The 26,835-nt window shown below is 53.8% G+C and overlaps 1 protein-coding gene across 2 annotated transcripts; it reads right to left on the bottom strand.

The window, feature by feature from the left end:
- Positions 1-8,119: 8,119 nt before the first annotated feature.
- Positions 8,120-25,199, bottom strand: MCM5 (minichromosome maintenance complex component 5). 2 transcript variants are annotated; one of them, XM_072973427.1, is made up of 17 exons: positions 24,844-25,199; positions 24,443-24,617; positions 23,205-23,331; positions 22,996-23,124; positions 20,599-20,771; positions 18,953-19,108; positions 17,212-17,378; positions 16,589-16,760; positions 15,957-16,068; positions 14,567-14,710; positions 14,165-14,230; positions 13,767-13,943; positions 13,273-13,385; positions 11,807-11,935; positions 10,691-10,833; positions 9,289-9,416; positions 8,120-8,427 (listed from the first exon to the last, which is right to left on the bottom strand). In XM_072973427.1, the coding sequence occupies exons 2-17, from the start codon at positions 24,607-24,609 to the stop codon at positions 8,326-8,328; spliced, it is 2,205 nt and encodes a 734-aa protein (XP_072829528.1). In that variant the 5' UTR covers positions 24,610-24,617; positions 24,844-25,199; the 3' UTR covers positions 8,120-8,325. The 2 variants fall into 2 exon arrangements, with proteins under 2 accessions (XP_072829528.1, XP_015097060.1); XM_015241574.3 differs by having other exon boundaries at positions 24,790-24,863.
- Positions 25,200-26,835: the final 1,636 nt, after the last annotated feature.

Here is a 26,835-nt window from a genome sequence, read left to right as displayed (position 1 = left end):
TTCTGGGCCTTTCTCTCCCAAGGCAAGAAGAGATTAGCTTTGTTCTCTCTATTCCCAGAAAACACAGTGAATGCTCAGTAAATTTTCATAAATGAACTAAAAAAAATGATAACAATAATAGAAACACTTATATAGTATTTACCATATGCCAAGTACTCTTTTAAGAACCCTACACACATTAATGCATTTCATCCTCATCACAACCCTAGATCGGAGATACTATTAATATCTCCACAATACAAATGGATGGATGAGTGAATGCCATATTCTTTCAGTGGGAAGCCACTGACCTATGAGAAATCTGACTCATCACCAGATATAAAGCATGAGAGGGTATGAGGGTGAGTGATAAGGTGACAATCTAACCCCTGTTGTTACATACATCTCTTTTGATGATCCCAACTTCCCAGGGAAGTGTAAAAGGCAATAATCCCTGTTTTCCTGACCTATATCAGTCAGGATATGTAACATCAAGCTGTGTAACAAACAGTCCCTCCAAATCTCAATAGCTTAAAACAACAAAGGTTTACTTCTCACTCACACATATCCAGGAGGGTGGGGGCAGGGCTCTGCTCCCTGCTGCCCTCACGGAGGAACTCACCTGGAAGTTCGTATCACTGCTCATGGGGAAGGGAACAGGGAGAACAGACACTACTTCTGAAAGGTCTCCACCCAGAAGTAACATATTACTTGAGCTCCTATTTCATTGGCCAGAGCATGTCATATAGCTAATTTCAGGGGCAGGGATGTGTAATCTTCGGTGGGCCCAGAAGGAAGGGAAACTGTGGATTTGGTGGAAAGTACTGGATTAACTGAGTCATTTATGGAGTGTCTGCTCAGTGCTCAGCACTGGGAAGAAACAAAATTCGGCAGGGCCCTGTCCTCCCAGAGCTCACCTTCTAATGGGGAAACAGATAAACAGATAAACAGAAGAAAATTACAACCCAGTGAGACTAGAGCTCTGACAGAGGAGAGGGACACTCAGAGGGGTTCCTGACCCAACCCCGGGGAGCAGGAGGGCTTCTGAAAGAGAAAATAACAGAGCTGAGTAAGGCCGGCTCTCCAGTCCAGATCCCAGGTGGAGAGAGGGGACCTCGAGGCCTGCCCTGGGTAGACCCACCACCCCGAGCCTCTGGCTTGCCAGGAACCCCACAGGGAGACAGGGCTCCAGGCTCAGCGCTCACCACGTGACTCAGCACTTCCGCTCTTCCCCCTGCAGGGGCAAAGGGAAAACGCGCCAGCCTTTCTGGGATAAGGACCCATAGAAGGGGAAGGGTTAGAGAGGAAACACAGAACTGACCTCCTTTGTACCAAAGGGGACACCCTTCCAAGTGCCAACAGCCCATTCTAAAGGAGTGGGTGGGCTTGAAGCTGGAGGCTCCAGGAGCCCAGGAAAATCCTCCAATTCACCTGGGCTGGGACAGCAATACCAACAGGAGGAACCTGAGGGCGGGGGGTGAAAAGCAGCTGGGTCCCCAAAGACCAGGTCACCAGAAACCCCATCTACCTCTGACATCTGGGAAAAGACCCAAGAAACTAACTGCAGTCACCTCCAGCAAGGAAAAGTGAATGGCTGGGGACAGCCTGCAGAGGAGGGGGATTGAGTCTTTCCTTTGTTATCTAAGTGGAGAAAAATGTTAACAAATACGTATTTGCCTTGAATAAAAATTTCTGAGTCTAGGCCTTTTAAGCCTCTATGAGTGTTAAGGTCCTTCTAAGACCAGGATTCCATCATTCTTGGAGGCGGATGACAAAGATTTGGAGGTGAGATGCCCCCGGGTTGGAATCCTAGCTTCACTCATTGCTGTGACTTAACGTTGCAGCCTCTGTTTCATTGTCTGTAATTGGAGGCAAGGATACACTCTTCAACCCAGAGAATCATAAGGTTAAATATCCCAGGGTCTGGGACAGCCTTTGTCTAAACAAAGCCAGTGGTGAATATCCAGAGCCTAGAGGATTCTCCAGGCTGACTCTGAGCCGGGGTTTCCGGGTTCCCAGGGAGTAGGCCGGAGGTCCCTGGGAAGCTGCTCCTGAGAACTGGTGGGCAGGGAGGGATGGGGACAGATGGCTGCTATGGCTGGTGCTCTGGCGCCCCCTCCCGGACACTGTCCTCACACCTCTGGGAGAACAGGAGGGTTCACTTCTATCAAAAATCTCCCATTGCTTGGGGTTAAAAAAAAAAAAAAAAGGACCAAGGCTAGGAACAAGAGGCCCAGTGGCTGCTTTGGAGCCCCCAGCCCAACACACAGCACTTAGCAAAAGTCTGGCAGCTCTTGACAGTGACTTAATAGCCACATTATTAACCACAGACCCTACCTGCTCACCCAAAGCCAGTGCCCACAGCCTCTGAATGAAGTGCTTTATCTGAATTATTTCCCTTCATCCTCCCCACAATTGCTCAGTTTGCATTACTATCATCTTCTTTTAAAATCTGGGGAAATGCAGGCCCGGGGAGATAAAGAAACTGAACTCAGGGCACACAGTCAGGGAGTGGGGGCGCTAGGATCCAGGGTCTGGCCATCCGACCCCCACCACGCACTCTGCATGGAAGGATCCGTACTGTATCCCCTGTTTACTGAGTGCTGGTCCTGCAGTGGGTACCAAGCTGAGTGCTTTCACTCGGAGCCCTTTGACTCCGATCACGACTCATCGAGATGAGTTTTTACTTCCCCCATTTCTAGGGTGACCAACTGTCCCAGTTTGCCCAGGACTGAGGGAGTTCTGGGATGCAAGCCTTTGGGTGACAGCACCAGAAAGGCCCTACCCATGTTACAGACAAGAAAACTGAGAACCAGAGAGGCTGAGAGCACGGGAGAAAGCTCTCTGACCCATTTAGGATGTGGGCCCCTCCTCCCTCCCTCCCTCTGCCTGGCTCCTGCCTGAGCTGGGGTTCACCCTCCTGGCAGCATCTGGTCCTCTGACTACTGATCTGCTTTCTCAGATTTAACTGGCCACCTGGCCCAGCCCGAGCAGGACCTCCCTGTCCCCAGAGCTCTCTGGGAGGGTGGACTGGGCTGTGAGGACCCTCCTCACCACAGCGAGGAAGCTAAAGCCGGCACCAGCACCCCCTCCCCGCACTCACCCAGGAGGCATTTCCCTGGACAGCAGGCTGAGCACTCCAGCCTCCCAGTGGGCAGCAAGCAGCTCCAGGCCCTTCCAGCTTCTGAGGTCCAGCCTGGGCCCAGGCCTCTCGCCCCTTCTGGGGCCCAGGACGAAATCCTCTCTGGAGCTGCAGGGGCTTGCTTGAGAAGAGACCCCAGCAAAGGCCTCAGTGGTCTTCAGACACCAAGCACAGCAAAAACATCACTCTATTGTCTTTTGTCTGATGCGTGTGTCAGACACGTGTACCACTCTCGGGCAGCTCGACTGTACATGAGAGTCAGAGTCCTCAGTCTGACCCCAGCACTATCACTCTCTAGCTGTGTGACCTTGGGGGAATTACTTGAACCCTCTGTGCTCGATGTCCTCATCTGTAACATGAGAGTAGTAAACCACGAACCCACAGGCTCTCAGAGAGGATCAAATCATAGAATGTTCCAGTGCTTAACACACACAGCAGTGCTCAATGTTACTAGCAAGCACATCTCTAAAATAACACATTTCAACTGTTGACTGTGTGTCTCTTTCCAATGAATAAAAAGCCAGACTGACATAATCTTCACATTTCCCTTTGTAATACTGCAATTTAGCACATCTGCTCTGCAAGACTTCTGATCCAGTGCGTGCAAGCCACCAGGTCTGGTGACGGTCGTGTGGAGGAGAACCTTACCCTCACCAACTCAGCAACTACGATGGGTATAAATGAAACCATAAAGGACGCAGGACAATGGAAACAGCGAAGTTTCCAAACCACTGGGCGGAGAGACTAAATCACAGATGCTCCTGTGCTCTCTCCTCACTCACTCTTTCCCCTAGATTTTGGACTGGGTGGCTCTCTTAGAATAGAAGTCCAAAGACCCACAAAAGCCAGGGATGGGGTGGGGGGCAGGGGTGCTGAGCCACCTGGGTGGGAAAAGGTGAAACTGGGAATGCAGAAGCCGGAAGTAGAGAAAACAAGATGCTCAGCCCATCCTGGGACACTTCCTCCAGGCAGACATCTGTCACCTCAGTGAGTCCTCGCAGCCACCACGGGGTAGAGGACCACTGTCACCTCCTTTTGACAGATGAGAAAAGGGAGGTGAGAGACTCAGCAACCCACCCAGAGGAGGAAACTGCAGAATTTCCGCAGGCAACAGGAGGGTGAGGTCTGAGAGCCCGAGGTCTCAGGTAAGGGAGCAGCTTGAGAATCAAACCCAACCCAGGTTAGGATCCTTCTCGGATTTCACCCAGACCCCAGCCCAGCCTCGTCCTGACTCCCAGAGTGCTCCCTGGTCCCCTTCCCCTCCATCCATCAGCATCCCCGCTCTTCCCAGCGATCTTCGTGGAGGCTTGGTCAGTTCCTTCAAATGCCTAAGTACCTTCACAGCCCCTCCGCCTGGAAGGCCCTCAGGGATCCTGACTGGAATGTCGCTAAGTTCTAAGCAGGAGCCCCCTCCCAACCCCACCAGCCACAGCCAAGCCAGTCACACTCCCCCATCTGGCTCCTCGGCCCCCAGGCTGCCACAGTTGTGCCATCTACCCCAGGGACAGAGACTATGCTCAGGCAGCCTTCCCCCTGAACCAGCACCTCCACCAGGCCACGACCACAGGGATGCCCAGTGAGGACGTGGGCGAGGCGGCAGCGTGCTGGGCGGTTCTGAACCCTGACCTTGCCCTCACTCACTGTGACACAAGCCTCTGAGCCTGTGCGCCCATCTGGAAAAGTAACAGCACCCATGACTGCTGGGGGAGCAGGCACATCCCAGCTAACAGATGCAGGTGGTGGAGCTGGACACTCGCCGCTTTGTAGTCTCCACGGGCGCGAGTACCAGCCATCACTAGATGAGACCTCAGGCGAACACAACCCCGGAAGAAAGCTCCCTCTCCACCTCCAAGAAATGCAAACCCAGACCCGGCCGCAGGGTTAACGAGCGTTCGAGGTCCAACATTCAACACACCACAGGAAAAGAAGGTCCAGTCCTGCAGTGGATGCAGCGAACGCTCAAGAGTCTACCAAGATAAACCACAAGGTCCTACTGTGCAGCGCAGGCAACTACATTCATATCTTATAATAATGTGTAATGATAAAGAATATGAAAGAGGGGAGGGTATAGCTCAGTGGTAGTGTGCATGCCTAGCACGCACGAGGTCCTGGGTTCAATCGCCAGTATCTCCCTTTAAAAAAATTATAACTGAATCACTATGCTGTACGCCAGAAACGAACACAACACTGCAAATCAATTATACTTTGATTTAAAAAAAAAAAAAAGCCTCCACTGGAACAAGATAAAAGGTAAAGAGGGACCGGAAATGCTCAGATGCTCTCAGGAAGCCCAGCATCCAGAAAAGACAGCCAAGACCTGTGTGAAAGGCTCTCCAGTTATCAAAGCAGAAACATGATTTAAACAAGAGCGAGTCATGTGATTGAGCTAAAGTGGATTTAGCTCCTCTCATCTCTCCATTTCCCAGAACGGTGTACAAGGGAAGAGCTTTAAGCAGCTGGAAACTGTTGCACAAAAATACACTTGTGACTTAACAATGAGCACACAGAGGTACCAAGTTTTCCTGTCCATGTTTTTAGAAAGATCAAATCATTTTACTTTGAGTTTCTCACGACTGTCTTCATTTTTACATGGTGATTATTTGCAAAACACTTTATCTGCTAGTAATTTATTAGGATAAGACGTTTTAACATATGTTTGTGTTTTCATTGAGGTTTCGTATTTCCAAATGTATTTTAAATATCAAATATTTTACTTCAAGGATTTGTTTTTAATTTTGTGAATTCTACCTTCTTCAAAACAAGATATACTCATATTGATATTTCAATATTAGGCAAAATAATGACCAAAAAACTAGCATTGTTGATTTTTTCCAATATTATTGTTACTAGCACTTTCTGCTACTCAAATCTCACAACTGATGACTCCTATGACCCCCAGTTTACTGACAAACTCAGGTGCACACAAATCAACCGAACAGAATAGAGCCCAGAAATAAAGCCACTCATAAACGGTCAGTTAATTTACAACAGAGGAGCCAGAAACACACAATGGGGAAAGGACAGTCTCTCTCATTAAACGGTGTTGGGAAAACGGGACAGCTACGTGCAGAAGAATGAAATGGACCTCTGTCTTACACCATACACAAAAATTAACTCAAAATGGATCAATGACTTAAACTTAAGACCTGAAAGCATAAAATTCCTATTAGAAAACATAGGCAGGAGGCTTCTTGGCATCAGTTTTGGCAATAATTTTGGGGGTTTGACACCAAAAGCAACAAAAGCAAAAAAATGAACAAGTGTGGCTACATCACTAAAAAGCTTCTGTACAACAAAGGAAAACCATCAACAAAATGAAAAGGCAGCTGATGGAACAGGAAAAAATATTTGCAAATCGTATCTGATAAAGGGTTAATACCCAAAATATATTTAAAAAAAAAAACACTCATCCAACTCAGTAGCAAAAATCAAACAATCCAATTAAAAAATGGGTAGATCTGAATAGCCATTTTTCCAAGGAAGACATGCAGATGGCCAACAGGTCCATGAAAAGATGCTCAGCATCACTAACCATCAGAGAAATGCAAATCAAAACCACAAGGAGACACCACCACATGCTTGTTAGAATGGCTATTATCAAAAAGACAATTAATAACAAGCGTCGGTGAGGATGTGGAGAAAGGCGGAATGCTTGTGCACCACTGGTATGAAGGTAAAGTGGTGCAGCCAGTGTGGAAAACAGTAGAGATGCTTCAAAAAATTAAAACTAGAACTACCTACAATCGAGCAGTCTACTTCTGGATATGTATCTAAAGAAAACAGAAACAACTAACTTGAAAAGGTACCTGCACCCCCATGTTCACTGCAGCATTATCTACAGCAGCCAAACTATGGAAACAACCTAAGTGTCCACTGATGGATGAAAGGATAAAGGAAATGTGCTGTGTGTACACGACGGAGTACTTTTCAGCCATTAAAAAAAATAAGGAAATCCTGACGCTTGTGACATGGACAGACCTTGAGAGAACTAAGACAAGCTAAACAAGGCACAGAAAGAGCGATACTGCATGACCTCACTGACATGTGGAGCCTGAAACAACAACAAAGAAAAACCAAGCTCAGAGACAGAGAATAGACTGATGGTTGCCAGAGGTGGGGGGTGGCAGAGACGACACGAGTGAAGGGGGTCAAAAGGTACAAACTTCCACTTATAAAATAAGTCACAGAGACATAATGTACAGCATGGTGACTATAGTTAATAATGTATAATAGATATCTGCAAGCTGTTAAAGAGAATAGATCTTAAATGTTCCTATCACAAGAAAAGAAAAGTGTGTTAACTATGTGTGGTGATGCGTGTTAACCAGACCAAAGGGGGGGGGGATGCCAAAATAAATTATGGCATATCCAAAAAAACAAACTTGGGCCCAGAAGTCAGGTGCCTCACTCACGGCCACACAGTTTGTGGGTGGTCCCACTGGGGAGAAGCAGTCTACAGAATTCCAGCACCTTCTGCTCTTACCTACTCTGCTCTAAGGCCCAGTGGGAATCCATGCCCCTGAACACAAAAGCCATCAGTCTCTCCACACTGCCTGGCCCTTCCTGGACACGTCACTAGCAGTAGCTCACTTATGCTAAACACAACCCTGTGCAGGAGACCCTGGTGTCGCCCCTATTTACAGATTAGGAAACTGAGGCTCAGAGAGAGTCGTGAATTCAGCCAATCTGATGCAAATGCCTCCAGCCTTGCCCACCCATTAAGCGGCTAGGGAACAGCTGAGGTGAGTCAAACTGACCTGCTTTACAATGCACTTCCACACACCCTGGATCTTGTTGGATTCTCACCTGCACCATCAAGACGCTGGCAGGACCCTCCCCACTGAGCCGGGGAAGGTCCGGAGCACAGAGGTGAGTGCCATGCCCAGGAGCCCGAGTGGCAGAGCAGGTCAGAAACCCAGATCTGTCAGGCTCCAAAGCCTGCCTTTGCCCGAGGGCAGGGTGGGGTGACAGGCCACCCAGGGCAGAAGCCCGCAGATATCCAAACACACCACAGCTTTATTATTTCAATAAACTCCAAAGGCACATTTCCTGGGTCTGTGGCTGAGGCAGACACGGAAGGCAGTGAGGCAGGAGCAGGTCCCTGCATCCAGAATGCATGGGAAGTTCAAGGTGGCAGTGGGGAGGCGGAGGTGATGGCAGCGGCATTCCTGCAGTGGGAGGGGCGGGAGGAGGCGCAGCGCCACTCACTTGAGGCGGTAGAGAACCTTGCGCTGCATGCGATGCTGGATCTCGCCCCGCCGCAGCATCAGCTGCAGGACCTTGTGGACGGCGTGCTCCGGGTATTTCTGAAGGACACGAGGCTGGATGCAGGCGCATGCCTCCCAGGGGACCCCAAACACCCCACCACTGGAACCTGAGGAGCCCCAGGGGAGCCCAGGCACCCCCTGCTCACAGGGACCCTGCAGCTGTCACCCCATCTGAGCAGATCCAAGAAGGGCTCACACTTCCTGAGCACCTACTACGTGCCAGGCACTCTTCTAAGTCTTCACACACTTGCTCAAGGTCACATAGCAATTAAGCAGCAGAGATGAGACTTCAACTGAGTGCATTTGTTTCTAGAACCCAAGCTCCTGACACCCCCAAACCTCTCTAAGTCTCAGCCTGCTCACCCCTCGAATGGGCGTGGTACCACCTACTGCGCAGAACTGCTCTACGGATCAAGAGGAGATGATGCACGTGAGAGGGAGCTGAGACCCCAAACTGGGATTCTTCCTGTGACCTCAAAGATGCTAACAAGCGCTCCACAGCATCTAGAACGCCCATCTCCCTCACCATGGGGTCAAGCACACTGTCCCCAGAGAGCTGGATGGCTTGCCCTCCTGGCTCACCCCCCACCCCCAAAGACCAGGCAGTGAGGAGAAAGGACAGACAGGAGGGCTGGGAAGCCTGGGAGGTTCCACCAGCACCTCTGCCACCTGTCCTCTCCCTCTGGTTAGACAGAGGAAGTATCCCTGCCCCAGACTGAAGCAGTCGCCAGGGGACGAATACTGGGAACAGGTCTGAGCCAAGGAACAGCCGCCCCCTCCCCTCCCAGGCCTGTATGCCAAGCAACAGGATGCTGTGCTGGGTGCATGGGAACTAGGCCGCGGGGAGCCTGCAGGAGCACCGCCCCCGGCCTACCCCACCTGGCCTCAGGCAAGGCCCACCTGCTTGGTGAAGTCCTGGATGATGCTGTGCTCTGACACCTGGGAGCCAATGGCAAAGCGGCGCTTGAGCTGCTTCTCGATGCGGCTCAGCAGCTCCTGGTCCTCCTGGCTGGTGAAGCCCTCTACCCCTGTGGGCATGAGGAGGGAGGTCAGTGTGTCCTCAGTGAAGGCTGGGAGAGACAGGGGCCTTGAGCCCCAGGAAGAGTAAACCGGGCCCCAAAGAGAAAATGAGAGGAAGAGACAGAGCGTGCTGGGCACAGCCAGGGCCTGACCTAGGGGACGACGGACAGAGCTCCTTGGGGAAGGAGTCTGCAGGCAGAGGGGACGGCTGGCACAAAGGCACAAAGGTGGGAAATACACCCACCTCGTTCACAACCCAGTCGGGGGCTGGGGACACGGCCAGAGTGGCACCAGGTTCTGTGGGCCCTGGAGGCCATGGCATAGCTTTTTGCTTTAATTCTGGTGAGCCAAGCAGCCACTAGAGGGCTCTGGGACAGCACGTGGACCCATGCAGCTGGACAGGCAGCAGGGACAACTTCTGGGAGGAGTCTCTCTAGGATGGAGACCTGGAGGAGACCCAGCAGTGACCTCGCAGCGCATGCAGGCTGCCCCGGAGACCGGATCTGTGAGGCACCCAAGCGGCCCAGGCAAGCAGGAGGCTTGTGACTTTCCACACCTGCTAAAGGGTGGGTCTCCCCCGCTGACCTGGGGGCCTTGGTGTTTCAGCTAAGGAGAGGGTGGGGCCGTGGTGGGGGAAGCCACAGAGAGGGACTTCGAGGCCCCAAGCAGAATTGAGTCTGCAAGGCAAACTCTTACACTGCAAAGCCCAACTCCAATTTCACTGCCCCAAATCACAGCTGTCCCCTGTATCCTCAGAATCCCAGAGAGGGCTCTGTTCGCAAATGTCTAATAGGACAGGAAGCTCCTCACAAATGTCTAATAGGACAGGAAGGGCAGAGACTGCGCTATCTTCAACAAGGGGAGGGTGGGGAAAGCAGACCCACCTCCCTGGCTCCAGCCACACTGGCCCTTAAACATGCCAAGCCTGCAGTCCCTGGGGTCTCGCCACTCAACCTTCCCTATACCTGGGGTGAAGGGGGGCCACAGGTCTTCACTTCACGCCAGGCCCTCCTTCCTGCCTCCTCCTTGGAGAAGCCATCCCTGACCACCCAACAGGGAGGCATCCCCACCCCACTCCAATGTGCCTGACCTGCTGGAATTCTCCTCTCCGCACTCTTTACACCTTAACTTGATTAATTTGCCTCTTTGCTGGGTCATCGCCCCATCTCATCCCCACTCCAGGAGAATGGGAGCCTCACCAGGTGGGGCGGCAGTCCCACCCACAGAGTCCCAGGCTGGGAGCCCAAAGACCACCCAAGCCTGTGTCCCCACATCTGCTCACCTGACAAGGTGCCGGACAAGGCGGCATCCAGTGTGGACACTTGGAAGAGCCTCAGAGCCTCCTCCACATCTGCCTCTGTGGCAAAGGGCTGCAGCTTCATCTTGCTGAGGGCCTCGGCAATGCGCACGATGGCCTCCAGCTGCCTGTGTGGGAGCAATGGGATGCGAGGGCGACCTCAGGTCATCTTCCCTCCCCTGTCCCACCCCAACCTCCGGGAGGTGCCTGCCCAAGGCAGTACGACTACAGAGGAGATTGCTGGCTGTCCCCATGATCCATCTCCCTTTCCTCCTTAGTAATGGAACCCCAATTTTTATTCCAGCACCTGGCACCCAGCTAAAAGACACTTTCCGGCCTCTCTTCCATTTACATGTGTCTGTGTGACTAAGGTGTGGCCAGTAAGTTTTAAGTCCAATCATTTTACAGGAATTTTAGGAAGTGGCCTTATAAGATTGGCCCTTCTTTTCCTTCCAGTCCTGACACCTGGAATGCGGAAGCAATGGCTGGTGTTCCAGCAGCCATTTTGGACAATGAGAATAAAGGTGAGCCTGAAGGAACCAAGATTGCTGATGACTGAGGAGCCACCACGCAGTCCTGGACTACCTACCCTCTTACGTTTTCACATAGAAGGAAATAAACTTCGAATTTACTTAAGCTACTTTATTTGGGTTTTCCATTACATACAGTCAAGTCCACTTCTATACTGATCAGTGCAGGAAGCAAGATTCAAACCAGGTAGGTAGAAGCTCTTAATCATTCTACTGTACTGTATAAACTCACAAGAGTAAGGGGAGTTAAGAGACAAGAAAAGTGAGGTCCAGAGAAGGAAAGCCATTTCCCTGTAGTCACACAATGGGCTAGAGACTGGTATCAGGTCTCCTGACCCTCACACCTGGCCCCTCCCTCTCACCCTCAGGCTTTCCCACAGCAGGGACGCCAAACGGAATTCAGAAGAGAATTTTGTGGATTTTCTTAACATTAAACAAACCAAGAAATACAGATAATCAGGGAGACCACTGTCTTCCCTCCCTGCACCCTGGCCTTGGCCCTGCTAGGCACACAGCACCTTGTAAATTGAGGCCGTCACCCGGCCCAGCCCTGGCCCACCCGCCGGCTCACCGCACAGTGATGGGGATGCTGGAGCGGCGGTCGCTGTCCCTCTCGTGCTGCCGGGCCCCACTCCGCATGATGATGTACCGGTTCTTCAGCTTCTCCGCGGCCGCTGCCGACAGCCGGGGGCCACACTTCCTGCAGGACGAGGGAAGCAGCTGCCTTGAGGGCGGGAAGGAACCCACCCCGGCCCCGGCCCTTGGCCAGCTTGCAGACACACACTTCCGGGGACCACAGGCCAGCAGGCTCACAGCAGTCCTCCACCTTACGCGTTCAGGGGCAAGGTGCACAATGACACCTGGGAGAGGCTTGGCAGCGACTGCCATCCAGAGGCAGGGAGCTAGCCAGACTCTCGCAGGGGTAGTGGGGATGTCTGCCCAGGATCTCCTCCCACCCCATCCCCTCCATTCTGGGCTCCCCGCCAACAGTCACTGATTTAGGGGAAGCCTTAGATCATCTAAGCCAACCCTCATTCTGAGGATGATGAGACAGAGGCCAGAGGGAGGGAGAAAACTCCCCAAGGCTACCTGGAACTTGCTATCAAGGAGGGACTAGAATCCAGGGCTCTCAGACTCACACCCAAGGGCCCAAGCCTGAGGATGAGGCCATGAGGAGCTCAGAACGGTGACGAAGACCCAGGTACCACTTGGCACGGCACCACCCATCACCCAGGCAGAGGGGGTGAGTAGGGACCAGCCCAAATATAGCATTTCACCTCCCATCGGAAAGACACTCAGAAGATCTCTCCACCTTGGGTTTTAGTTCCAACAAGAGGCAAAGGAAGCATGTGTCTAGGATCTTGGTGCGGTGGCTAAAGGCACAGTGTCTGCGGTGGCTAAAGGCACAGTCTCTGGAGCCAGGTACCTGGGTTCAAATATTTGCTCCACTACCTCCTGCCTGTGACCTTGGACAAGCTACTTAACCTTTCTTTGCCTTAGCTTCCCCACCTGTAAAATAGAATAATAATACACCAACTTCATAGATTTGAGAGATAAAATTACATATAAAAGACTCACAATAACATTTGGCATAATTACTCTATGTGTGACTACTATTATAGGCAATCTGTGAGAGTAACGATAATTAAAGTTGCAGCTGCCACTTATTGAGTGTACTCAGTGCAGGGCTGTGCCAAGCACTTATTCATCATCTTGTGCAATCCTTACTAAAGCCCTAGGCCACAACCCAGGGAAAGCAAGGCTCCGAGGTCAACAGACTTGCCCAAGGTCACACACTGGGGGCAGGCACTGCCCGTGTCCACACTGCCTCCCCACATGTCAGAGTCAAGGAGGTCTTTGGAGCATCTAAATCCTCCTCCTCCCCGTTTCAGAAATGGGGATCCTGAAGCCAAGAGCCACTGAGTGATCGTGTAGGGTCGGAAGGAGCAGAGCTAGGGCCCTAAGGGCCTCATCGCAGGCATCCCGAACGGAGCCCTCCCCACTCCCACCCCCACGTGGCCTGCATCCAAGACTCACGATCGGCAGTAGGCGATGAACTTCTTCAGCTTGGCCAGGTCCATCTCACCCTCCACAGCCTGGGTCTGGGTCAGCGCACTCACGTGCAGAGTGATGACATGTTTGGCCAGCATCTGGGAGGTGGAGGGACACTGGGTCAGCCAGCAGGCCTTTCCAAGTCAGGTGGCAGACAGAGGCACCCTGACGACACTGAAGCTGGACCCAGCTGGGCCTCACACTTCAAGGCTTGTGGATTACATCTGCCCTTGAGCTCCTTTCAAAAACTAACTGACCAGAACTGGGGTGCTAGTACTTGCAACCCCCTTATTTCACATACAAAGGACCAACGCCCAGGGAATGACTGACACAGCACATCACACGCAGGAGAGGCAGGACTCTCGGGAGTCCACAGCTCCCGCCTCCTAGGCGGCCCGCTCACAGGCCAAATCCCTGGTCTGGCCTCCCCCAGAAGCGTGGGTCTGGCTAGTGCCCCTGTGGCCCCGCCCTCGACGCACCACATCCCGCTCCTCGTTGTGCTCGTCCTTGACGATGAAGATCATGTCGAAGCGGGACAGAATGGTGGGCATGAAGTCAATGTTGTCCTCCCCCTTCGTCTCGTCCCAGCGGCCGAACACAGAGTTGGCAGCAGCCAGGACGGAGCAGCGGGAGTTGAGGGTGGTGGTGATGCCAGCCTGAGGGAGGAGCGAGGGGCAGCAGAGATGAGAATATGGGGCTCCAGCCCTCTCAGGGTGCACACCCACACATATACACACGATTCCAGGACCACCGCTGCTGCCAACAGAGGCCGGGCCAACAGGCCTCAGCACTGGCCGCCTGAGGTCACGGCCAGATCCCGGCTCCTCCCGGTACCTGGGGCCTGGCTGGATCAGCCTGGACCAGGGAGGCTGCTCACCTTGGCAATAGAAATGGTCTGCTGCTCCATGGCCTCGTGGATGGCGACACGGTCATCTTCTCGCATCTGTTTGGGAGAGAGAAACATCCACCAGGCCCAGGGCAGGGGGACCAGGGAGCAGCGGCAGCAGGAAAACCTACAGCAGCCACCATTCTAGGGTCCCGACCCTGTCCCAGGCCAATGGCAGGACTGGGTCACCTCTCGTCATGACAACAATTGTGTGGGGTTGGCTCTCCTCTCCCCACTCTCCAGGTGTGGAAACTGAAGGTCGGAGAGGCTTCACCACTTCCCTGTAAGTGACAGGCCCGGGGACTGAAGACAAGTTTCCAGATCTAGTGGTTTCTGTGTTCCAAGCACAGATCACACCCCCAGCCCACAACCACCTCACCCTGCCAGACTCACCTTGTCAAACTCATCGATACAGACGACTCCTCCATCAGCCAGGACCATGGCCCCGCCCTCCATGATGAAGTTCCGGGATGAGGGGTCCCTCATCACCGAGGCTGTCAGGCCAGCCGCGCTGCTGCCTTTCCCAGACGTGTACACCTGGGAGAGGGTGACGGGAGGTGTCAGGACCCAACTTGGTAAGTTGAAGGGCGTCGAGGGCTGGAGCTTGCCCAAGGTCACACATCACGGCTGGCTGTAGAGCAGATGACCCCAGCCCGGCCAATCCCAGCCTGGCCGGGAGGTTCTCCCCTGGGAGGCATTCACATCCATCACTCACCTGAGCCCTACCATTGCCCCATGAAGCAGCCCTCAGGGGCCCAGCTCACAGAGGAGCACACTGAGGCCCAGAGGAAAGGAGTGGCATGCTTCTAGGGGGCCTCGGGGCTGGGGTGGACTCCTGACTCCCAGGGAAAGGCTTCCCCTACCCCGAGTCCCTTGTCATCTTTGTATAGACCAGGGAGCCACGTGCTGCCACTAAGCTCTTAAACCGCAGCAGTCCAAAGCCAGACGTGCTTAAGCGTAAAATACACAGGGAATCAAACTTAGTGCTAAAGGGAAAAAAATGCGAAGTCCCTCCTTCATGTTTTTGTAACATTAAGCTACACGTTGAAATAACATCTCAGACACATTGGGTCAAACAGAATGTGGTGAAAATCAATTTCACTATTTTCTATCACTTTTTAAAGTGGCTACTAGGAAACGTACAATCCCCAGGAGGCTGACATCTGTGGTCCACATGGATTTCCACAGGGCAGCACTGGCACAGGACACCTGGCCCAGCTCCTCCCACCCAGAGACCACACCCTACACACAACCCTGCCCCACTGACACAGCAGTCACCCTCGCCAGCTCTGATCCCCCAGACCCACTCACTGAGGCACAGAGGACCTGGCTTACCCAACAGCTGGGCTCACATCCCCTGACCAGCATGTACTCGCCATGGGATCTTGGGCAAAACACTGAGCTATTCTGTACCTCAGTTTCCTCATCCATCAAAGAGGGTAAGAGCACCCACCACCCAGAGGTGAGGTGAGCAGTAAATGAATAAACATATAGAAAGGACTCCAAGCAGGGCCTAAGCCTGCCTTCAGCCAGGACTGTTATTGACACTCTGGCTCGGTGGATGGACAAACTGAGGCTCAGGGGGATGAGGTAACTCACTCAAGATCCACAGCCAACTACTGGCCGGGCTGAGACCCAGATCCCATCCAGTCCAGTGCTCCGCCCACTGCCCCGAACCGACACACCCTGCTGGTCTCCTGCCTCCCCCTCCTCCACAGCCCGCCTGCAGCCTTCCTCCCTGCAAGGGCAGCCAAGATGGACCAAAACTGTCCGGGAGGCTCACCCCAATGGGAGCGCACTTCTCCACAAACTTCAGCAGCTGGGACTTGGCCGTCCCCGGGTCGCCCAGCATCAGCAGGTTGATGTCTCCTCGGCGAGTGAGTCCATCGGGGAGCCTGGGGGAGAACAAGCAGGCGGGCCAGGTGAGCAAGGCGAGAATCCCCGAGGGCTGGGACTCAGCGCCAGCAGTAATTGGTAGCTACTAGTAACGTTACTTTCTGTACTTCCACTATTTTAGAGTTTCCAAAGAACATGTGATGTCCCCTGCGTGTTAGGTTTTCACCTGTCTTATTCAGGTGGAGACCTGGGTTCAGAGAGATGGTATCTCTTGCCTAATGTCGCACAGTAAACCCCAGTCTCCTGACTCCAAGCCCAGAGCTCTTCCCACTACACTTGCCAAGCCCCCCATAGCCAGGGTCAGGGTCGGAGGGATCACTCGGGAGAGGAGGGCATGAATTAGCCACCAGCCCGCAGACAGCAAGCCTGGGAACTGGGGAGGGTGCCTGGGAGCAGCAGGCAGGGCCAATGGTCCTGGAAAAACGAAGGGCGTAAGTCCTGGCCATCTGGCAGTTAGTTGCCCACCTATGGGCCAAGTCACCCGTCCCCACCCCCCGGACCTAGGGGCCCAGACCCCACCTCTTCCGGGAACCCCCGAAGAGCAGGCAGGCGATGGCCTTCTTCATGTCCGTGCCCCCAAAGATGGAGGGGGCGATGCTCTTGGAGATGACCTCGTAGACGTTAGGGAGGGCGGCCAGGCGCCGGAACTCCTCCTCCTCCTGCGGGGTCACGGCCCCCGCAAAGCTCCGGCCTGGGTGGGACAGAGTGGGGAGGGTGCATGAGAACCAGGAGGGAGAGCCTGCTGCAGCCCACCGCCCAGGCCACAACCCAGGGCAGGGCCTTCGGAGCAGGACAGCACAAGCGTCAGTCTGAGCAAAGACAGAGGCCCCAGTTCTCCCCCTCAGGATGGGCTTGTGTGCTCGCGGGTCCAGTGAGTGAGGGGATGAGTAGTATGTGTGCTGAGGGGGCAGGGGGGAGGCGAGTAGTCTGAGGAGTTGGAGAGCCAGGCCCCAGGGACATCTTTCATTTTGCTACTGGGCAGGGGGTGATGACGTGTCTTTGGTTATGACAGCACCACTCACCCTGGTTGTTGTGCAGAACAGGGTGTAGGGGCGAGGGTGGAGACAGGAAGACCAGGAGGCCCACCGATAGCCCATGGGAGGGACGACAGGGGCTCAGCGCACAGCCCGACAACCACTCACCAGAGCCATCTGTGTCCACCTGGATGCCCAGGACACGGATGTAGGAGCTCCGGATGCCCACGCCCACCCGGTCTCGGCCCCTGCTGGAGGTTAGGCCAAACTTCTTGATGGAGTAGATGCCCATGATGGTGACCCTGTTCCCAGGGACGACCTTGTCACACAGGTACCTGAGAGGAAGAAGGAGAAAGAAGATGAGAGCCTGGTGGGGACAGGGAGTCCCTGGCCCCACCTACCCCATCACACTCCCAGTCCATCTTAGCATCTCTACTGGAGGCCCCAAGACCTGAGCTGGCGCCAGCCTGTACCACCGCAGGGCCCTCTCCCTTTCACCACAACCCAGCCCACGCGTGGACGGCCCAGCTGCTGGAAGAACAGTCCTTGGTCACAGTGGTTGCTAGACTCTTCCACAGCCTTCAAGAGCTTATCTCTTATGCTGGTTGGCGTTGCAGGGACCACCCCAGCCCCTCAGATGCCCCATCTCCATCACATCTGCTGTCAGACGCACCCCAGGGCTCCTACACCAACCCAGGGGAACCTTCCCCCTCATGCCCTCCCTGTGAGGGTCATCCTCCATTTCTGCCTCTTCATGGCTCCATGAGCTCAGCCAAGTGATTTTGCCTCTGGACTTTTATTTCTTCTTTAAAAAATAAGACATTGAAATTAGAAAGTCTACGAGTCCCTCCAGCCAGAACCACAGGTGCGTGGAAAAGACACTGGGGCACGTATCAGTACCCAGACACTTAGAAGCTATGTGACCTCAGAGTCACCGCACCTCTCTGAGCCTAGGGGCATGACAAAGTGACCTGACCTGCTCAACTGCTGTGGGTATAAGACCCAAAAGTGCTTTATACACTGGAAAGAGCCACAGCCCATAAAGGACCACCACTGTCATTATTAATGTTCTAGGAAAGGATCCTGACTCCTCTCTTCCCGTTCCCCATGTCTTCACTTTGTACATCACAGACCACTTGAATGATCCAATAAACACCGAATATATCATTTGTATTAAAGCAGCTTTAATGCTCCACACTCAATATGCATTTTCCAATTGAAATCTCCCAGCATCCTGATGAGAGAGACTGAGGCCTGTCATGATCCCCACTTTCCCAATAAGGAAACTGAGGTTCAGCAAGCACATGTGACTTGCTCAGGAGTCTGACTCCTACAAGTTCTACTGCCGCTGAGGAAGCTAACGTGACCTACGGGTCCACTGCTCAGAGAACATGCACGCAAAGGCTACCTGCATGCGATGCCAGGCTGTGCAAGCCCCGGTTAGGGACCTCTGTCCACAGCTCCACACCTTCACCCCAGGTCCTGAGACCAGGCCCGGCCCAGCACCCTCTCAGCACCCTCTCCCCCATCACCCAGCAAAATCCAAGGAAGAATCGGAACAGAAAGCCCAGGGCAGGGGGGTCAGGCTGGGAAGAGGCTCCCCCAGCCACTGGTTGTCTTAGCTGTGCCGTCTGGGGCCTCCCAGTTCTAACAGGGCTGGAGAGATGGATTCTCCAGGAAGAACACAGCCAGGCCCCTCCACTCACTGAGCCGGTGACGCATCCTCGTCTGCAGGCGGGGGCTGACATGCCCCTGAGGATTAGGGGAAATGTAAGGGAAGCACCGAGCACGGAGCACGTGTTCCCTAACTAGCATCCTCTCCCCCGCTCCTGGCCGCGCTTGGTGGTCCACAAGGGGCACCTGACTTAGGGACGCGGCCAGGGAGCCCGCCCGTAGGCCGCTGGCTCACCTGTCGCAGTACAGCTGCATGTGTCTGGGCATCTCGCCGTGAGGCACCGCGTCTGGCAGCTCCTGCAGCTTCAGAGTCTGGAAGTCCACGCACTTGCACTTGTCTGGCATGATGAAGTACGGGTCCAGCGGGCACCTGGGGCGCCCGGCCTGATCCCTGTCCGGGGGAGGAGAGAGGGTCACCGGAGCGGCCCCGAGAGCTCAAAGTCCAGGGAGTCCAACCCAAGAGTCAGCGACAGGACTAGCTGACAGCGAGCCAAGGGTCTCCAGGACCAGCCCTATTTTTTTTAGTCTTTCTACTTATTTTCCACTTATTTTTTTAGTCTTTCTACTTATTTATTTCTTTTTTATCACTCTATTTTTTTATTTTCAGAGGAGGTGGGAACTAAGTAGATTTATTTATTTACTTATTTTCAATGGTGGTACTGCGGTTTGAATCCACGACCTTATTTATGCACGCTAAACATGCACTCTGCCACTATTTCCTCCCCCAACACAAGCTCTTAAATTACCTTGCCGGAAGGCAGACAAGCCACACTCCCAGCTTCCCAAGGAGACTCAGTGTCCCCACAAGTGAGAGAGGGGCCAAATCACCACTGATCTTTTAAACCCCACTCAAAGCCCCAGATCTTCCTCTCAGGGAGGCCCCTGGATACCATGCTCAGGCTCTAAGCACTTGTGGATCTCTATGTAACGAAGCCATTATCCCACCATCACAGCAACGTTACAGCGAAGCACCACTGTGCCGGTTACCATTCGAGGTGCCGGGGACACAGCCACGGATGAAAAGCCCCTGCTCTCGTGGGGCTCGAGTTCCGATCAGGGGAGAGCGAGAAAACCCACCAGCAAAGAACCACGTAACAGAACGACAGGCAGCCCTGTGCCGTCATGGAAGCAGGGATGCGAGGGGGAGGGACGTGTGCTCCAAGCCTAGGACGGAGGGGCGGGGAGGCAGCCCTGGGAGAAAGCTGCCGGAGCAAGTGAGGACACGGGCCGAGAAGATCAGAGGGAAGAACGTTCTGGGTGGAGGAAACAGCAAGTTCCAAGGCCCTGCAACACGAGCACATTCCAGGAACAGGAGGGAGGCAGAGAGGCCGGGCCAGGAGGGAGGACACGAAACCGCGGGGAGCCGGGAGCAAACCTTGAGGGCCGTGCAGGCTGACATGGGACTTGACTTTGAAGTGTGGCAGAGCCCTGAGGTCAGGAGGCTGAGGGGACCCAGCAGCCAGAGAGGGAGGAGCCCTTAAGATCAATCGGGGTGGAGAGCGGTCAGCAATCATTTTATGTAAGGAGCCAGAGGGTAAGTATTCTCTGTTCTGTGGGTCAAGAGGCCACACACCCTGCATCTGTAGTGCAGCCACAGCAACATGTAAACGATGGGGCCTGGCACAGTCCTTGGCACGCCCTCGGTTTGCTTTAGAAGGTTTGAGATGGACTCCCAACCCCAGCTCCCTGCACAGTGGTCCGGGTGCCCTGGAGGGACACCATCCCCAGTTCCTAACCCTGAGTTCCCAACCATCAGCTCCCACCAGGCACAGCCCTGCCCGCACCCTCCCCGCTGCCTGTGGGGCAGGCTGGCCTCATCCTGCTCACCTCCACTCAGGTGTCACCCCCACAGCCCCGCGGGGCCATGCCAAAACCACTCACGTGTTGCACTTCCTGGGCAGGGGGTAGCCCTCCAGGCCGGGGCGCATGGCGATGTTGGTGAGGGTGTTCCGGCAGCTGCGGCACTGGATGGAGATGCGGGTGGCCTTGGCGCGGACCCCTGACGCGGCAATGATGATGCCAGGGATCTTCACCAGGTGCGACATCGTGTCTGACTGTAACGGAGCCACAAGGAGGGTGGTTGGCTAAAGGGAGTCAGGGACACCTGCGATCCTGTACGAAAATCTCTTTTTCATAATGCACGTGGAAATATTTAAGGGTCAAGTACCATGTTAGTAGCTTTCTTTAAAATACTTCAGCAAAAAATAAAAACAAACAAAACGGAGAAAGCAAATAAGGCAAAATATTAACAGTATTAATCTAGGTTGAGGTAGATGGAACCTGTTACACTACTCTCGTCACTTCATGGGTGTGATTTTTTTACCGTAAGAAGTGAAAAACAAGAAAAGTCCTTTTCATCATCTTTTCTTCCTGCTCCCAGGAGTTTTTTGGAGGACAGAGGTGGGTGACAGGTTCCTGCCGATGCCCTCAGTGGAGGGGAGGAGGGAGAAAGGCAGGAAGGGGGCTGGGCCCACACTCTCCAGTGAGGCCAGGGGCGCATGTGGCTGCCACGGCCCAGGGGACACCGGAACTGCTAAAACCACCTGAGTCCTGTTTTCTGGGAAACAGTCTACGAGCTGCGGGGGTCCTAGCACTCCAGAATCCCAGGGCCGGAAAGGATTAGGGCGGCCTCAGCCCCCAGGCGTCCCCTGACCAGCATTCCTTCTAGAGGGGGCTCCTCCCGTCTTACAGAACACCCGGCCCCCGAGGCAGGCCGTTCAGTCTGAGAATGGGAAATTTATTCCTGGGGCGGGCTAAGGTTGGCTTCTCCGAGGAAACTGCTGCCCCACAAAACAGTTCACTGCCACCTCCACAGACAGGCCAATGTGTAATACTTGGTTTAGTTTCACCCATGGTCACAGGGTCCCTCCCTGGTGCTGGGAGCAGAGATGAGGCCAACTCATTCCACAACCTTGAGACCTACAGCCCAGCCCTGCTTCTGGAACAGACCTGCCATCATGCTGACCAAGGCAGGCTGGACAGGGACCTCAACAGAGCCTCAGGACACAGGAATTCCAGCAAAAACCAGCACCTGGCCTTTCTGGCCTCTGGTGCAGTGACCGGGAGGAGGTGACACTATCTAGGCACCACTGTAGAGTTCACCAGGCACAGCCATGTGTGTCCTTTCATTTGCTTCTCACAACCACCTTGTGACACAATCAATGTCGGGACCTCACTTTCTCCTCACGGTTCTCCTGGCTTCCTTCCACTCCTGCCTGTTCTATAAATTCTCCTTCCACACAGCAGTCGGAGGAAGCTTTTCAAGATGGAATCAGCCTGGTCTCCTACTGAACTCTCAATCCAAGATCCTTTCCACAGCAGCCAAGGCCTTGGCCACTGGGTCTCTCCATCCACTTCCTCCCTTCCTTTCCCCCAACCGTCACTCCCTAGGGTCCAGCAACACTGGTTTCTTTCTGTCCCTTGACACCTGCTGCTGTCCCCTACTCCAGTGCCTTTGCACCTGCTTATCCATGAGCCTGGAACGCTCCTCTCTCTGGCTGTCACCCGGCTGGCTTTGCATCCCTCAAACTCGCATCAACATCACTTCTTCAGAGAGGGCTTCTCTGACTGCCACCCCCACCCCCAGCCTCTGTCACACTGCTCTGTCTTCATGACTCTTGTCATGGTCCCTGAGATCAGCTCACTGCTCCTTGTCTGTTTCTCCCACCATAAGCTCCACAGAACCAGGTGAGGGTCTAGCCCAGCAAGTGGCACATGGCAGCCACTCAATAAGTATTTGTTGACTAAAACAAAGAAATGACTGGATGAGACCACCTCTGCCTGCTTCCTTACCACCCTCCAGCCACGCTGCCTTGCCCCACAGGCTCTGCACCAGCTGTGTCCCCCGCCCCAGGAATGCTGGCTGCTGGCCCCCGTCCTTGGATCTTCACTCAGACATTCCCTCCTCAAAGCAGCCTTCTCTGTCTTTTTCACACTTCCTCATCGTCCTCCTGACTTCTCCCATTCTTCTTACAAAGTAATCGCGGGTGACGTTTACAGGTTTACTCGGCCTCCTCTGTGGGGATACCCACTCCCAAAGGACAGGAACTTGTCACTGAGCTTGTTGAGTTCACCGTTGTTTCTCCAGGACCCAACTTAATGCCTCACTCACAGGAGGAGCTCAGCAAACATCTGTCCAAAGAGCTAATTTTTCAGAGGAGGAAACAGGCTCAGAAATGTCAAGTGAGTTCTTCAGGGTAACACAGTGGGCACCCAGGTCTGCCTGTCTCTGAAGCCACTGCCACTGCCACCCTCCAACCGGCCTCTGAGTGGACCCACCTTCAGGCTACGAATGCTGGACGGGCTGGCGTCCGACTTGAGCATGACCTGGATATCCTGGAGCACCTCATCGCCCGTGGGCCGGGGCCGGGTCACCTCATCAGCCACCTCTTTCGCAGCTTCCTCCAGCTGGAGAGGAGGAAGGGGACAGGCTATGAGTGCCTGGAGCAAGGCCAGCCCAGCCTGGGAGGGAACAGGGTCCCACTCACCAGCTGCAAATGCTCAGCTGGTTGCTTGTACAAGTAGTCAGCCAAGTCCTCGTCAAAGCTGGCCAGGTCCTCCATCTCCACTTCGATCCAGTATTCCCCCAGGTTATAATGCCGCTTGAGTTCATCCCTGGAATGGGCAGGTGGCAGGGCAGGGGCGGGGAAAGACACAGAGAAAACAAAACTGGCTAAGGTACACTTGCACCCGGAGTCTACCCACACCAGTGCCCCACCACTCCTCTTCCTAAACACGCATCTAGTCCAGGTAGTTCTGTTATTTAACCCTGAAGAGGCTCCCACTGCCGACAGGTCATCCTCCAAAGAACGTTCTGGGGGAGCGATTTGCGAAACAATCAAGGGATGTTTCAACACTCACACAGACAGGGTTCTGTGCACAGCTGTCTGGGAGACTCTCCCTGCAAACCAGTCCTTTCACTGGGCTCCTTGGAGCCTTTAACTTTTTTTTGGAGGCCAGCGAGGCACATGGCCGGATCTTGGAGGGCTCCTCTGAGAGCCTTCCCTAACTCCCCTTGAACATTCCTCCTTTGAGACAATCATTATCTTGTAATTTATTTGTTGGTCCTACTGGCTTAGAAGCTTCTTGAGGGCAAGCAGTATGAATCTTTCCATCTTTGCATCTCAGGGTCTGGCACAGAGACGGTCAATGCCATCCAGAATGTGAATAAACGGAGGTAACGTGGTTATGCCCACTTTACTGATGAAGAAACTGAGGCCCAGAGAGATTGTCACTGGGAAGTCACTCAGCTAAGGATCAATCAGGCCCACGCCTGGACCTGTAAACTCATTCTCTGCCTTTTAAAGGCCTATGAGGATCTGGCAAGATGTCGCAAATGTACAACGACTAGGAGCAGGGACCCTGCCCGACTCACTCAGTGCTTAGCCCTGCACCTGGAACAGTGCCTGGCACGCAGCAAGTGCTCAGTCAGCAGAAGCTGACTGAGTGGAATGAATGAAGGAAGGAAGGAGTGAAGTAAACCTATCTACCATCTTCACCTTTTGCACCCACAGAGAACTTGGTTTACAAGCTATCACGCACATTACACGGAAGGACAGTGAGAAGCAGACGAATAGGAGCAAGACATGAAAAAAGAACCAAAGGACCCCGAGACTCACTCAGAAGTTAACCTCAGATATGAAACGTACAAAAACCATATTCCACCGGGGTGAGGGGCCCCAGTGAGAGGACAAGGCCCCGCTGGGACCGCATCTCCAGCCCGCACCTGTATTTGAAGGTGAAGCCGGTGCGGTCGGTGCCCACTCGGTACTGCCGCAGAAACTCCTTGAAGCGCCTCTGCAGCTGCGACTTGCGGGCCTGCCCCTCATCGGTCGCGTTGTCGCCCCCGAAGCTGTCGCTGTAGAAAATGCCGGGGTCGTCGAAGCCCGACATGACTGCACCTGGCGCGGGGACAAGGAGCTGGAGCAGGCGGAGGGGGCAGTGTGGAGGGGGACGCGCGCGCGGCAAACCCTCCGACACCCGGGTCCTCCGCTCCGAATGCGGGGCGGTGTGAGCCCGGTTCCGCCTCCCAGACCCCGACCCCAGTTCTCCCAGGAGAAACCACTGCCTTACTGCGCCGTCAAGTGCAGGCGCCCAGGTGCCCACTCCCAGCCCCGCCGGCCTCACCTCTCCCTTCCCGCACTCGCCGGAACCCGAGAGACAGGAACCCCCACGGCCCGCCGCCGAGTTTCGCGGGAAAAACGAGATGCCGCGTTTGGACGCCGCGGTCGCTGCGCTCTCATTGGGTAACCAGAGCCCCTCGGCCAGTGATTGGACCGCTCTGCGCCCGCGAGTCCCGCCTACCGGACCTGCCGCCAAGGCGGATTGGCTGCAGGGCTCATGACGTCAGGCCCCCTCGCCTCCTTCCGGGCTCCATTTTGCGTGCCGGACAATTTGGCGCGAAACTGACCCGGAGGAAGCAGCGGGGCGGGGCGCCAAGATGGCGGAGGGGCGGGCCGAGGGGCCGGGCGGGCGGGCGAGGGCTGTTTTGTGTACTCTCCTTAAGCCTTTTTCAAAGTCTCGGGAGGAAATGACCCACTTCAGAGCCACGGGGCGGAAGAAGCTGTAGGTCGCTGAGAAGTACAGGCTTGCTGGGTGTGAGCCTGCTGCCCCCTAGCGGCTGGAGGGGGGCGCGGCCCACCTGCGCTCCCCGCTCTCACGGAGAACACGTTTCCAGAAGTTGTAGATCAGAAATGCCACCGCGGGGCACCTTAACGTCTCCAGAACGAAACTCAAACCTGGGGCTCAAGGGATGTTTTCTCAAACCCCAAAATGGTGAGGTTTTTTTTTTTTTTTATTGCGGAAGAGCTTTCATCATTGAGCAATGCTTAAAATTTGCGAAAATTCACGACCAGATTCCCCCGCCTGGCTTGAAAAATGGGGAAATCTGCCAAACTCGACAGATTCTCAAGCTTGGACTGCATACTCTCGCTCCCTTCTTTTCCAGTCTCACTCGCAACACGAACTTTTTATTCCATGTGCTATATTTGCACATATTTACAAGGCATATTTGATATATCTTTTTACAGGGTGTTGAAATTACATCAAATGAATCTGAAACTGGCTTTTCTCCTTAATACTTCGTGGAAGTCCCTCTGAGTGGAGACATAGTTTTAACTCATTCTATTTAAGAGCTCTTTAATTTTCCACAGTGTGAATGGAATACAAATTCTTTAGCCATTTTCCTGTTAGTAGAATTCAGGATGGTTTCTCTCGGTCTGTAACTGCCCCCACCCCCTTCCTTTCTTTGTGGCTACAAACAATGAGTATTGATGCCCTTGTCACAGAAAACTGGAACCTGGTCCCAGGGTCAGAAGAGCTCTAGCCACTCTTTGAATGCCTACCCTTGGCATACATAAACAATGGCTTCTGGACCTGGTTGCACTTTGGAATCGCCCAGTAGACTTTTATAAGCAGTGATTCCAGGGCCCTTCCCCAGGTCTCCAGAATCAGAATTTTCAGAATCTCCTGAGGTGGGTCCCAGGATACTGGGTATTTTGATGCCACCATCCACAGACTGGTGTTTGGATGCTTCTTGACCCTCCTTCCAGCGGGATGTATTGTTTTTGGCCTGTGAACACAAGGAGACTAGAAGTGACTTGACCAAGGTTCCAGACTTAGTGACAAAGTCAGGACTAGGGACAGAGTCCTCACGTATTGGTCATATAAGGAAATGCCTTGTCCCCCTTCCCTCCCAAGTAACAACATCAGCAAGGGGCTTTCACTCTCAAGACTGGGAGAGTTTATTTTCACTACTTCAGTGGCTTTCAGGACATCAGGCAGTGGGAACATCTTAGTTTAGTGCTGGCCAGACCTGGTTGAAATCCTTTCTGACCCTCAGAGAGTGGTAGCACTCCTCACAGCTTCTCTCTGAAGATGAACTGAGATGATACAGGTGAAGTGACTCACACAGCACGAGAATCACAGCAAAATGAACAAAACACTGGTCTCTCTTGATTTGTAATAGGAGTCAGCATTGTACAATGTTGGCATTTTACATGCATCTCATTTGCTTCTCAAGACAGGCTGGCGAGCCTGTATTCATGTTAAAGGTGATACAGCTGAGCCCTGGAGAGGTTCATGACTAACCTCCAAGGCAGAGCTACAAAGTGGAGTAGT

This window comes from Vicugna pacos, chromosome 12, assembly GCF_048564905.1.
Source record: "Vicugna pacos chromosome 12, VicPac4, whole genome shotgun sequence".
NCBI classification, from domain to species: Eukaryota; Metazoa; Chordata; class Mammalia; order Artiodactyla; family Camelidae; genus Vicugna; species Vicugna pacos.
This window is presented reverse-complemented; position numbering and strand designations above follow the sequence as displayed.

Coding starts and splice junctions, on each gene's coding strand:
- MCM5 (XM_072973427.1), bottom strand. CDS start 24,609: ATGTCGGGCTTCGACGACCCCGGCATTTTCTACAGCGACAGCTTCGGG. Junction 23,125..23,204: donor CAGCTGAGCATTTGCAGCTG/GTGAGTGGGACC, acceptor CCTCCTCTCCAG/CTGGAGGAAGCTGCGAAAGA. Junction 14,711..15,956: donor AGAAGTGCGCTCCCATTGGG/GTGAGCCTCCCG, acceptor ACCCTCTCCCAG/GTGTACACGTCTGGGAAAGG.